This window comes from Narcine bancroftii, chromosome 10 (genome assembly GCF_036971445.1).
Source record: "Narcine bancroftii isolate sNarBan1 chromosome 10, sNarBan1.hap1, whole genome shotgun sequence".
In the NCBI taxonomy this organism is placed as follows: Eukaryota; Metazoa; Chordata; class Chondrichthyes; order Torpediniformes; family Narcinidae; genus Narcine; species Narcine bancroftii.
The window spans coordinates 91914157-91928689 of NC_091478.1; the positions used below are offsets into that span (position 1 = coordinate 91914157).

Sequence of the window (14533 nt, forward strand, 5' to 3'; positions counted from 1 at the left end):
ATCATGAGCCAGATCCCTGGATGCCTGCGGGCTGGATAAATTTAGATTGCAGGCCAGATATCCAGTCCATGGGCCTTCATGCCTGCGGGCCGGGTAAATATGGATCGCAGGCCGTAGGTTGCCAACTCCTGTTCTAAATATTCCAGGAAGGTCAAGTTTGCTCATCCTGTCTTTCTCTTTCTTGCGAAAGTTACTTTTGTGAACTTGAATGTTTTCCTAATTAAAGGCTGCTGTCCTTTTGTTAAATTCTGTGTTTCCATCTAATGGTGAATTAGTGGTGTTGTCCAAAAACTACATTTCTCTGGTTTATTTTATGAGACTTCAGCCATGTGATTTTTAAAAAAATGCAATCTTTGTAGAGCAAATATAAATTTGACAGTTGCAGATTTTTAGTTGCTAGGTTTGAAGACTTTAATTGTTGACATTTTTCTACATCAACTAATTGGATTAAAATTGATTTTGTTCAAATTGAAATATAAGAAAATTGCATTGGAAATATCATTCACTTTTAATTCTTCATAAATATTGGGATTGGTCCACATAAATATTGGTAACGTATCCTGTCCTGACAGATAGGATTAAAAAAGGCAAATGAATAATTGTGTAACTTTGAAATCAGCAACTTTAGTTAAGAATATGATGGTCAGAGAGAGCATTTACTCAGACAGGGGTGAAGGAGAAATCTTGTATGCTTTTCTCTGGTCTTGAATTTTTAAGATCCTTTATTTATGACTAATAGCCATTTATAAAGTAGCTTAAAAGTTATTATTTTCACTGTTTTCTGAGGATCCTGATTTTGACATTGGACTGGTCAAGTGAGCTTTGCTTGTTTTAGCTGATCTGCCTTTTATTTGTGGATTGGTTTATTGGTGATTTGTTAATCCTGATGAGAAAAATCCTAATTTAAGCATTTTCTATCCCAGTTAGACTTAACCTGAGGAATTATGTTTGATCATTAATAAAAACAGAAATTGCATTAAAAACATCTTCAGTCAGCATCTACGGATAGAGGAACTTTAAAGCAAATTATCATTGATTAGATTATTTAATTATTGTTATAATCATTCAAATTTATGGATCATCTGATTGTAATAGTGGAATCCAATGAAACAATGTTTTCCAGTCCATGGTGCAAAAACAATGCAAACGCACATAAAGACATAACATACAGACAAGTGACATATACACATAGAACCTTTATACATGTCTTATATATATATATATATATTAAACAAAGAAAATTAATGAATAGAATAGTCTCGGGGAGTTGTTTTGACTTTAGCATTCATTCAGAAGTCTCACTGCCCATGGGAGAAAAGGTGGTGGATCTGGCTCTAATACTTCTGTATCTCTTTCCCGACAGGAGTAGCTGGAAGATGTGCAGGGTGGTAGGGGTCCTTACAAATTTTGCGAGCTCTCTTTAAACAACGATCCTGGTAAATCACATCTCTGTTTTTTTTTTGCATTTTCTTGCCTCAAATCAAAATAGTAGTTGGGTAGAAAGTGAAAGTGCCTAATTATTTTTTAATGTTAAAATATTAAGTCACTTGGTCAAATCCCCAATTTTTCTAATAACCTCAGATCAATATGCTACTTTGCATTTGGGTTGTTGGTGTGCAAGACATTGTGCATCGTGGAAAAGGACCCACATACAAAATCATGGATTACAGCCTTTCCTCTGGTATCTTCTACCATTACAGACAGTGAAGATTGAAAAGGAAGAGAAGTGAGCATTAGATTAATGATTAATTAGATTATAGAATTTATATTAATTTTAATATTCTTAAACCATAAAATTAAACAATTTTACCACAACTAAAATCTAGTCAGGTACAAGAAACACCTGACCAAACAAAATCTGAGTTATCTTTAGTTGAGTAATGATTAATAGGAGTTTATTGTCACATTCATAAATACAAAGTACAGATGCACCAAAATTCTTACTTGCTACACCAACTAAATCAGATTACAATGATAGGCCAAAACAATAAAGCAAGTGAATTAGGTAAATATTCATAGATGCAGTCAATACAATAAAGAAAAGTTGTGTTTTAATAATTCTTTTGATAGTCCTCAACTAGTGTCTGAATATAGTTAGGTTAGTATGGGGAGGTTTAAGAGCTTGATAGCTTTTGGCTAAATTTTTTCTTCAACCTAGAGGTTTCTGTACTTTCTTCCCAAAAGGTACCTGCTGAAAGAGATGGTGACCAGGGTCATGGAGTGCTTTATGCTGTTGGCTGCTTTCTTGAGGCAGTGATTCATGTAGGTGTTTTCAGTTGATGGGAAATTGGTGCCTGTGATGGACTTGGCTAGGTTTGCCACTTTCTACAGGCTTCTGCATTCCTGGACACACATCACTAAGCCAAACCATGATGCCACCAGCCAGTGCAGTAGTTTGGTGTAATATTTGACAACATGCCAGATCTCCTCAAACTGCTTAGAAATTAGATGTGTGGCATCCCTTCTTCACAGTTGCATCAATGTGCTGGCTCACGGGAGATTCTCTGATAGGTGAACTACAAAGAACTAACCAATTACCTTCCCATCAGTGATATTGAGAGCAAGGTTGTTGTTCTGGCACCACACCATCAGATTGCTGATCCCTATCCTCTACTTTGACTCCTCATTTTCTGTTATGTGGCTAACAATGGTGATGTCATTAGTGAATTTATAGATTACATTTGACCCAAACTTGGCTATGCAATCGTGAGTCTATAAGGAATAGAGAAGAATTCTCCTTGTGCAGCCCCTGTGTTGATGGTCAGAAAACATGAAGCATTGTTTGGGATCTGCCGATGAGGAAATTGAAGATCCAATTGTGAAGGGATGAACAGAGTCCCACCTCCCTGACTGTGATTTTTGGTTTTGCTTGTATGATGGTGTTAAACGCCAGGCTGCAGTCCATGAATAACATCGATGTAGTTGCTCTTATGGTCCTGGTGATCTTTTGCAGAGTGAAGGGCCAATGAAATGTCATCTTTTGTTGACAAAAGTTGAATTGAAGTGGATCCAGGTCCTTCCTGAGACCTGAGTTGATTTGCTCTGTAAACTGTCTCTCAGAGTAATTCTTCATGGTAGATATCTGGGCCACTGAATGATGGTCATTGAGAAAGGTCACCTTGTTCTTCTTGGGCATGCAAGGTTAGAGAAATGAAAGGTCTAAGGTAATACTGGTATGAAGTCAAGCTAGGGATTATTATGCCTACAATAGCCATGATATTTTACAAAATGTTTATCTCCATGTATGTGGAATGAAAATTTATTTATTAAATCAAGTTTTAATAATGATTAATGCACAAAAGTATTGCCCTGAAAGATTGGTTGTATGGGCAGTACAGTTTGTTACAGTGCCAGCCAGACTTGGGTTCAAATCCCATGCTGTCTGTATGGAGTTTGTACATTTTCCCCGTGTCTGGGTGGGTTTCCTCCGGGTGTTCCGGTTTCCTCCCACTGTCAAAATGTACAGGAGTGGTCAGTCAATTGGGTGTATTTAGATGGCACAGGCTCGTGTGCCAAAAGGGCCTGTTACCATGCTGTATGTCTAAATTTTAAAAAATTAAAATTCAAGTATAAAATCTGAAAGTATAATTTTGCCTCATATGGATGCTGCAGAACTGCTAAGTTTCTCCAACACTTTTGTGTATTAACAATAATCTGTGTCTGCGTGCTTTTTTCTTTCACTTCTATATTACAATCTTGTTTTCTTTAGTGTTCAAATGTTTTTATTAATTTAATATTTTGTAGCACTGTGCCACAGACTACAGTAATACTAAATAGTGATCGTCAGAACTCAGTTGCTGCTTCCAAGGTTTCTGGACATGAAGAAGCTCTACCCAGAGGAACAGACACCCTGGATAATATTCTTAGCAAGTAAGTAAACCTTTCAATTTCTTTTTCTTATTTGATTATTTACTATGTTTAAATAGTTCCACTCCTTAAGAATGTGATGTTCCTTTTAGTATAAGTTACAGTGTTAAATGTACATTGATGAGGGTTATAATATCCAACATTGTTATTTTGAAATTTCAAATTTGACCTGTAATTAAAGAAAAATGAAAACAAAAGCAAATGAAATTAAAGTAGGAAAGACTTGGTGGAAACAAAAATGGAATTGTTGTTCCTAAACTTGGCTACTTGCAGAATGAGTGTCAGGAAAAACTGGCTTAATTTAAACCAATCTGTACATTTTCCCATTGCTGTATCAGAACTATTATTGTAGATGCTTTTTGTCCATGGAAGTGTTTTCAAGGAGTAAAAGTCTTCATTAAGACTTTGTCTTAATTGTCAAAAAAGGTGAAGTTTGTAAAATGTTCATTTTGTAACAAAAGAGTGAATTTGAAGAAAGCCATTTTGCTATAATTTTCTATTGTTATTTTATAAACAGTGGTGTTTTTAAAATTTAATTGCCTTTTGGGAATTGCGAGGTAATAGGAAACTAACCTGGGATAGCATAGTACATTGCCATTATTTTTGAAGGATATAAGCATATTCTAATAACATTTATGAAGCAAGGGAGGAGGTTAGTGAGCCACTGGTGATGATCTTCACGTCATCACTTGGGACAGAAGTACTGAAGGATTGGAGGGTTACAAATGTTGTTCCCCTGCTCAAGAGAGTGAGTAGAGATAACCCAGGTAATAATAGACCAGTGACTGTTATTTCATCGGTGGGAAAGTTGTTGGAGAAGATCCTGAGATATAATATTTACAAGCATTTAGAGAGGTAATAATTTAATTAGGGATAGTCAGCATGGGTTTGTCAGGGGAAGGACGTGTTTCTGAAGCCTGATTGAATATTTTGAGGATGTAACAAAGAACAATGAACATAAAGCGGTGGATGTAGTGTCTATAGATTTCACTATGGCATTTCATATGGTTCCCCATGCAAGGCCCATTCAGAAAGTAAGGAGGCATGGCATCCAAGAGGTCCTTGCTCTGTGGATAATTTGCTTTCCCAGAGAAGGCAGAGGGTGGTTGTAAATGGTTCATATTCTGCATGGAGGTTGGTGATTAGAGTATTCCACATGGATCTGATTTGGGAACCTTCCTCTGTGATTTTTATCAATGACATGGAAAGGAAGTGAAAAGGCGGGTTAGTAATTTTGTAGATGAAGAAGTGGTGAGTTTTGTCGATGGTCTTGAGGGTTGCCAGAGATTACAAAGGGACATTGATGGTACACAGAGCTGGGCTGGAAAGTGGCAGATGGAGTTTAATCCAGGAAAATGCAAGGTGATTAATTTTCATTTGTCAAATTTGAAGGCTGAATACCATGTTAATGGGAGAACTCTGAGCAGTTTGTCAAACTGAGAGATTCTAGGTCACTCAGATGATAGGGTTGTTAAGAAGGCATATAGTATATTGGCCTTCATTAACTGTGGGATCGATTCAAGACCTTTGAGGTAATATTACAGCTATTCAAGACTTGGTTTGAACCTACTTGGAATATTATGTTCAGTTCTGGTCACCTCATTACAGGAAAGATGTGGATGCTATAGAGAGGGTTTAGAGATGATTTTACAAAGATTCTGCTTGGATTGGAGAGCTTACCTTCTGAGGATAGGTTGTGTGAACTTTGTCTTTTGTCTTTGAAGTGATAGAGGATGAGGGGTGACCTGATGGAGGTGGATAAGATGATGAGAGGCATTGATATTGTGGATGGCCATAGGCTTTTTCTCAGGGCTGAAAAGGCTAACAACAGGGGACATAGATTTAAGGTACTTGGGAGTTAAGTTTAGGGGATGTAAGAAGTAAGTTCTTCACGCAGAAAATAGTGAGTGCATGCAATGCACTGCCAGCAATGGTGGTGGTGACCTGTGCAAAAAGAATCTTTTTAGAGACTATTAGGTACATGGAACAGAGAAAAATGGAGGTTATGCAGTAAGGAAATTCTGGGCATTTGGCAGAATAGGTTATTATGTTGGCACAACATTAAGGGCCAAAGGGCCTGTACTGTGCTGTAGATTTCTATGTTCTATTTATATTGTAAAAACGTTTTAGTTTGTACCTTAAAAAACTTGTTTTATTTATTTTTATTCCATCTAAGTAATCAGAACATTTTTATAAAATAATTGTTTCAAGAGTTGAAGAAATGTGCTTTGAAGAAATATGTTGTTGCTTCTTTGGCATTAATTTCAGAGTAATTGGACATTGAGTTAAAGGACCTACAGCCTATCATATCCACACAGGCCAGTGGATATCCATTCATATTACTCCCATCAGCCAGCACTTGACCTGGGCTTCTATGCTAGACAAGGAAGTGCTCATTGAAATGCTCCTTTAAATGGAAAGAAATATGTGACTGAGAGGACCTGGGTTGATTAGAAAGAGAAAAAAGAAATCAAGAGGGTGTGGGTCGCATAAAATGTGAGAATTCAGTATTTTTTGTCATACATTTTAGCCATTTTGTGAAAGTGAAGTTCCTTTTAAGGTGTGTTTAATTATGCTTATTTTCACAAGTTGACACATGAAAACTTTGCTGCTCAGTATGAGGAGAGAATTGAAATTGAAAAAAGGACATCTATTACTATGTAACAATCTTTGTTGATGTGTGAAGTATGTGAGACTTTTAATGTAAATGAACTGCAAACTAGTTATAACTTGTGAACTATTCAGCTCCAAAAATTTATTTGATTCTTACAAATTCTTTTGTAAGTTGGTATCTTGCAGTCTAGAAAAGTTCCCTTATTACTTTTCCATTTTTTTTTGTTTTGGGTACAAAGTTCTATGCCAGGGAGGAGACAGAACACTATAATTGTGAAGGTTCCTGGCCATGACTATAGCCATTCAGAAGATGTAGAAAGTGGATCTGAAACAAGTGACACTGTCTCTAATAATGGTCAATCAGGAGGTCAGAATTTGGCACCAAATGTCACACTCATCACATTGAACTCCGAAGGTAGGCAAGATAATGTAAACATTCAAAGAATAGCACAGTCAATATAAACAAATTTTGGATTTATTTATATATTTGCTTTTTAATAAATTGCTAAGACTTCTTGACATATGCTTTATAATTCATTTGGAAAACCCTGACCATTGTTCTGTGACTTTATAGCAAGCAAGTCATAGAATGTTATCACCTTCTAATCTGTCAGTTATGTCATATTGTTGATTCTGTTTCTTCTTTCTTTTTTGTTTTCTGCAAGGATGCCAGGGGCAGTAGTTGCTCTGTTTCAGGGGTGGGCAACCTTTTAATTTTTAATTTAGACATACAGCACAGCAACAGGCCATTTTGGCCCACAAATATGTATCTAGGGAGCAGGTTAATCGGGTGGCATGGATACGTGGGCGGAAATGGCCGATTATGGTGCTGCATGTGTAAATTAAAAGGTTGCCCACCTCTGCACCAAGTGGATAATCATGCATTTCCCCACATTTTTTTCATACTTATTTAGCCAATAGATATCTTTACAGACTTGTGTTCTAAAAGTAAAGCATATATGTAGGACAAATTGTAAGTCCCCTCCCCTTTCCTCTCTTCTCCCCTCTCCTTTCCTCTCTTCTCCCCTCCCTACTTGTAGTCTCATCAAGGTGTTTAAGATTTTAAAAGGGATAGACAGAGTAAACGTGGATAGGCTTTTTCAATTAAGAGTGGAGGAGATTCAAACTAGAGGGCATGGTTTAAGATCGAAGGGGGAAAATTATAAGGGGAACATGAGGGGAAATTTCTTTACGCAAAGGGTGGTAGGGATGTGGAATGAGCTTCCGACAGACGTGGTCGAGGCAGGATCATTGGTTACATTTAAGGAAAGACTGGATAGTTACATGGATAGGAGAGGACTGGAGGGGTATGGACCGGGTGCTGGTCAGTGGGACTAGGAGGGTGGGGATTTGTTACGGCATGGACTAGTAGGGCCGAACTGGTCTGTTCTGTGCTGTAAGTAGTTATATGGCTATATGGTTATATGGTTGAGAAACAATGCTATTTAGAACAAAGTGTTCAGACTCAAAGAACATCAGGACCCCTCATCTTCCCATATCTCTTCACGCATTCCTGCACTTTTAGCTTTGACTACCTCCTGAGGCACCACAAGGTTGATTCAATTAGTACCAGTCAGTGAGGCCCCAAAACCCTTACTGCATGTGTAAATTATCTCTCTTAGACACTGAACATAGACACTAAAAAGTTTCTAAGGGTTCTAATATTCTAAGAATTTCTAAAGGTCTCTTATACATTATATCATAATAATCACATATTTTCCATTAATTGGCCATTCTGTCCTTGCAATAGCTCCAATTAGAAGGCATTACCATTCTACTTATCTGCAAAATGACATGAAAACCATGGTCCTAATCAGTGGTTTTACCACATATTTAATCTCTGCACAGATTGCGGTCAAGAAAAACTGTGATCTAATCTTTATTATCATTATTTTTGCAATAAAGCAACTAATCTCAAACAAATTACCTGCTGAAGTGCAGCTAATCTATGGGATGAACAAAAATAAAATTCAACATTCAGTGCTTTCATTTCAAAACTAAGGTGATTCTACTTCAGATATCAATTTACAGAAGATGTTTGCACATATATGCACTCAACTTGCCCTGCTGCATAACACCATCAAAACCCATCCAAATTGTTTTCCATATTCTGAGTCACCTCCCAGCAAAGACATAATAATGCCAAATTTAACCACTGCATCCAGACTGTTAGCATAATTTTTAGCGAGTGAGGGGAAAAAAAGCTTTCAAAGGCAGCTCTGCTGATACTAGAAATATTAATGAGAGCAAATGACCATGTCAACCTCCTCTGCCAGTTAAAGACAAAACTGATGTGATCATGTTTTTCACTCTTTTTCATGGCTGTTTCCCATTACTTTTGGCTCCCCAACAGACCAAAAATCTGTCTGTCTTGGTCTCAAGTGCATTCAATAATTTAGCCTCCTCAACAGAGTTTCAAAGACACTCTGATTTCTCAAAATTCACTTTTGTCCCCATTTTAAATTGGTGATCCCTTATTTTGAAACCTTACTTCCTAGTTCTAGATGTCCCCACTAGTGGAAACCAACACTTGACATCGACCTTATCAGAATAGTATCTGTTTCAATATGATCACCTTTCTGTGCTTAAAATCTCTAATAACTAAAGATGCCAATTGTTTAAACATTCTTCATTATCAAGAAATCTTTTCTGAATTGCTTCAAATGCTAGTACATCCCTTAAAAAAAGAAATAAATTCTGCAAATTGTACCTATTATGTATTCTTACCAGCTCACTGTAAAGTTGTATCAAGAATTTTCTTCTTCAATAGACCTATGCAAAAAAGACCAACATTACATTTTCCCTTCTAGTTAGTTGTTCTATCTGAATGCTGTTTCTCTCTTTTGTAAATGACGAACCCGACCCTCGTGGTGTTATAGGATCCTGGCAAGATGACACTCGGAATATTTCATCTATCAATGGAAGGATGTACTTGTCATAGGGAAAGTTGCACTGCATTGATTCCAGGGATGGATGGCTGGAAGGGGCTGGTAGTTATCCAATGAATAGAGATTAACAAGACTAAGCCAAGACTCTCTTGAATTTAGAAGAATAAAAAGCAATCTCACATATGAATATAAATTTCTTATGGATCTTTATAAAGTATGTGCAGGTATGAAGTTTGCCCTGACTAAAATATATTTTTTAATTGTTCAGGTAGAATTTTAAAATAAGCAGTTAAACATTCAGAACTGTGATGAAAAGAAATTTCTTCGCTTTGAGAGAAGTGACTCTGGAATTCTCCTTCCAATAAGACTGTGGTGGATCATTTGTGGAGTTTATTCTTGTCAAAGATCTGATAGATTTTCTATCCCAAGGAGCTGAGAAGGCTGGATTACTGAAAATATTCCAGGATGGACAGGGTTTAGGTCTGTTGTAGGTAGAATCCAAAGAAATGGGAACTGGCCAAGAAAGTGGAGCCAAAGACGCAAACAAAGGAATTGAAAGAGATAAGAATAATGCGGGAAAGTAATTGGATTCTCAGAAAATCTCTAACCTTTTAAAAAATGGAAATTAAATTTATGTAACAAATGCTCAAAGGTCATAAAACAGCTATCTACAAATAAATCAAAAAATGAAGTGATACTCTTTTCTCTCCATTTTTGAAAAACACAATCAAGGGAAGATGGAGGGAAAAATAAATTTTTAAAAATCCGAGTGGATAAATAATTTTTTTCAGTTCAGTACAGTGCCTGAATTGAAACCAAATTTGTAACGAAGTTTTGACTACTGAACTGCCTATTATCCACCTTACTAAAGAAAATGGAAGGGAAGCACCAAGAGCAAATTTATTAAAACCTTTCAGCTCCATGGATGTCCATTCTGGGCAGCCTGATTTATCTATGTAATGAATGCAGAAAATAATATATTTAAATATTAATAGCCCAATAATAATGTCTCAGATAGGCAAAGCAAAGCCCCATGTATTTTTGATTTTTGTAAATTAAATTTATTCAACCTTGGACTCTTGTTGTTCCAAACATACAAAGAGAGAATAGATTCAACTGAGTCAAAAATATCTTTGGTATAAAAATTGGACTTGCCTGGAATAAATATAAAAATTTAGGCAGAACATTAATTTTGATGACATTCATTCTACCAACAAGTGACATAGAGAGGGTGGATCATTTAGATAAGGCCTCTTTCACCTGTCTAAACAGAGGTCTGAAGTTTTCTTTGAAAATATCTTAGTAACTTCAACCCCTAAATAGGTAAAATATCCCCTCACTATTTTAAATGGAATATTATCATTGATGGGAACAGAAGAATTCAAGGAAAGAAATCACTTTTGTGCAACTTAAGCACGTAACCTGAAAAAAAGACTAAAGTTTGATAATAACTTTAACATAGCAGGTATGGAGTGTTCTGATGTGAGATATATAATAAAAAATCTTCAGCATAAAGTAAAACTTTGATTTTTGTCCCCCCTTTGAGTGCCTGAAATATTTACTGAGTTCCAAAATGCAATAGCCAATGGTTGTAGTACCAGGTCAAATAATAAAGGCTAAGTGGGAAACCTTGCCTTGTGTCACAAAACAATCTAAAAGAATCAGATGTTTGGTTATAAGTAGATACTGAAGCCTGAGGGGAGTGGTAGATTAATTTAATCCACAATATAAATTCAAAATTTCAAATAAATATGGCCACTTAACCCTTTCAAAGCTTTATCTACATTTAATGTTATAAAACATTCAGTAACTTTAGATGGTGGAAAGTAAATCATATTCATTAAATGTTGAATATTAAAATGTGAGTATCGATTTTTAATAAATCCGGTTTGGTTGTTTGAGATAACAGTAAAGTTACTACTTTTCCATTCTCCCATGATAGTAATTGTATAACTTATTTTTTGCTGATAAATTCTTGTCAAAAGGGTATGATAGGATTGATATATGGATTAATTTCTATAAATAAAGTAAGAGTGCTTGGGAGAGCAACTTACAAACTATTCTTTATAAGGATATATGGACTAAGTGTTTAAAATTGGTCCATTCCTCTTCCATTTGTGCACATCATTCACTTATTCAATTCAAGATAGTACATAGAGCACATTTATCCAAAGCTAAATTAGCTAAGATTTTTCCCTGTTTGTGACAGATGTCATAATGGGACTGCTTCCTTATTTCATATGTTTTAGTCCTGTTCTGCAATAGATCACTATTAGAAGGAAATTTTTAAAGCATTTTCCTGTATTTTCTCGGTTACTATTCAATCTCATCCTATTACAGCTTTATTTGGTGTGTTGATAGAGAACAGTTGATTATCAGTGTCGGATTGCCACTTTAATGACTAGAAGATGTATTTTGTTAAGATAGAAGGACTCTTATCCCTCTCAGTTATGCTCAATGGACGACCCAAAGCTTATCATATTTGAACCTTGAGAAGATTAGATGTAATGTTTTGAAAACTGAAGTTTAATAAAATGTGGCACACTTTTATGGAATATTCTAATGTTTAATGAATAATTCAGTGGTTTACTGATTTGTATGTAACATACAAAGCGTTTGTAGTCTCTTCCTGAACTTACACTAATGTACTATTACTGTTACCCTTTTGGTGATTTTTGGTGTCTCAGCAGCTTTTTTCTCTTTTGGTTTGGGGGTATAGATTTAGGATTATCAGTAGTTAGTTACAGTCTTTTTTTTCTGCAGTAACAAGAGATATAATATTGAATTCTGTCTGTTTATTATTAGTTGCAATGTTAATTTTTATGTTAATTATTCTGTACCTGTACAGTATATTTTTCTTATTCTTACACTTTGTGTTTAAGTAAAAAAAGAATAATGTAGGAGAGTAGTAATGAGGTAAAAGGTTATCTTGGAGCATGGCAGAACAGGAGCAAGGAACCTCCGACTCCTATTTCTATTTTATATATTTTTTGTATGGTAGCATTCTTTTATCTGTCTCTCACTTCATTGTGCTATTATTCTGTTTTTATATTTTCCATACCCTTAAAGTGACAATCACTAAGTGAAATGGGAGCTTTTAATACATCCCCCTGACAAACAAAATGAGCTGTAAGTGCAAAATTTTAACTGGAACCTACAGTGTTTGAGATAATACAATTACTATTGTTACATGAAATAATACAGACAAATATAACATTTTTCAGCAATGTTGCAAACTTAACATCTTGAAAGACAATCAGCAATAACATTATCCTTGCCTTTAATAAGAGTTATAATTAAATCATATTCCTGCAGAATTAGTCTCATGTTTCACAGTTGTCTATTTTTGTTTTTCAATTTACTCAAGAAGACTAAGGGATTATGGTCAGTATACACAACAAGTAGTCCTTGAGCTGTGCAGATGTAAATATCAAAATGCTGCAAAGCCAGTTCAAATGATAATATTTCTTTTTCTATGGTAGAATAATTATTTCGATGCGCTTTGAATTTCTTGAATAAGTCAGCCACTGGATGGTCAATATCATCAGACCATTCTTTGGTAATAGCACTGCTTCCAGAGCTTAATCACTAGCATCTACAGGTACACAATCCTTTATCTGGAACCTTTAGGGTACAGTGTGTTCAGAGTTTTGGATTTTTCTGGATTTCAGAAAGCCAGATTTAAGCCCACTCGAATTGTGTTGCCGTATCCACCCTCATCCCCTTCCAGTCGTGCTGCTGGTCTCTGACCGCCCAACTCACACTGCCGGTCTCCTCCCCCCCTCCCCCGACTGCCCAACTTGCGCCGCCAGTCTCCTTCGCCCGACTCACGCTGGCAGTCTCCTCCCTCCCGCCCGCCCGACTTGCGCTGGCGGTCTCTCCCGTGCGCCCGCCTGACTCGCGCTGCCGGTCTCTCACCCCCCCGACCACCTGACTCACTCTGCAGATCTCTAACCTCCCCCCCCCGACCACCCGAGTCGCGCTGCCAGTCTCTCCCCCTCACCCACCCGACTCGCGCTGCTGTCTCTCTCCCCACTTGGTGGATTTTGGAGCCTTCCGGATTTTAGATATCCGGATAAAGGATCATGTACCTGTACTACTAAATAAAAGCATGTGTACATTTTGCAATGTACAATGTAAAATAATAAACTCATTACTATTATCAACTTACAAAGCGCCAGACTGTCTAAATACCAAGCATGTCATTTCAACAGGTTTCTACTTATGCTTTGATGAATTTATGTCAGGTAATATTGGGGGGGGGGGGGAGGTGATTGGGGGGGACAGAAGGTGGAGTGTTGTTGGAATGGCTCTGAATTTTCAGGCTGTTTTTTCCTTTTATTTCTTGAGAAAAATTTGTTCATGCAGTTTCTTAATGAAAGGTTTGTGTTCTAGCTGTTCCTCTGTAACATAGATAAAAGCTCTCACATGACTGGAGAGAAAACAAATGCTTTTATTAGCTTTCAACAACAGGTAGGGTTCACTAGTAGGCTTCAGAAAGGTTCTGGGTTTAGGTGGGAAACCAGGGTTATATATGGGTAAAAGGGATGGAGTTGGGAGGTGGGACCAGTCATCAATACACACTTTCCCAGAGAATCCCAGTTCACTGCATCCTGTGGCTGAGAATTTTAAATCTTTGTTGGACATGAGTAAGGTTCCATCTGGCACACAGTAAACATAGTCCCCTTTTCAAGATAAACAGATGGGAAAAGTCTGAACCGTAGACTTGTGAGCCTAACAGTGCTGGGAAAGATTCTGAGAAAAAAAAAATTCTGAGGAAGAGAATTAATGATCACTTGGAAAAACGGACTAATCAAAAACACCAATGTGGCTTTGATCCTGTTTTACTAATTTGAATACAGAAAAAATGCATTGATGACAGGGCAAAGATTTACAGTAAGTCAAGTCTTTGACAAGATCCACATGAGATACTGGTTTAAAAGGTTAGGGCTTATGGGATCCAGGGAAAATTAGCAAATAGATCCAAAGCTTGGCAGTAGGATACAGAAATGAGCTGAAAAATGATAGTTTAATCCAGTTAGACATGGGGTGATGCAATTTTGGTGCACTAGGAGACCAGAATACATCATGACTGGTCATGATGTTGTGGTACATTCAGGAACCAGAGGGACCTGAGACTACAAGTCCTTTGATCCTAGGTAGAT

At 36.7% G+C, this 14533-nt stretch overlaps 1 protein-coding gene and 1 long non-coding RNA gene across 9 annotated transcripts in view; one reads left to right on the forward strand and one right to left on the reverse strand.

Moving 5' to 3' along the window:
• banp (BTG3 associated nuclear protein) overlaps window positions 1-14533 on the forward strand; it is a 97839-nt gene that overhangs the window by 42194 nt on the left and 41112 nt on the right. For all 8 annotated transcript variants that reach the window (XR_011345881.1, XM_069901836.1, XM_069901835.1 and 5 more), the window contains 2 exons: window positions 3745-3870; window positions 6720-6895. Coding sequence is in view for 7 of the 8 variants with exons in the window: in XM_069901836.1 (XP_069757937.1) it covers window positions 3745-3870; window positions 6720-6895 (302 nt within the window). In the remaining variant the exon portion in view is untranslated. The remainder of the gene's footprint in view (window positions 1-3744; window positions 3871-6719; window positions 6896-14533) is intronic.
• LOC138744941 (uncharacterized) overlaps window positions 1-14533 on the reverse strand; it is a 41442-nt gene that overhangs the window by 13806 nt on the left and 13103 nt on the right. Inside the window, exon 2 of the long non-coding RNA XR_011345882.1 lies at window positions 9208-9252. This is a non-coding gene — a long non-coding RNA (uncharacterized lncRNA). The remainder of the gene's footprint in view (window positions 1-9207; window positions 9253-14533) is intronic.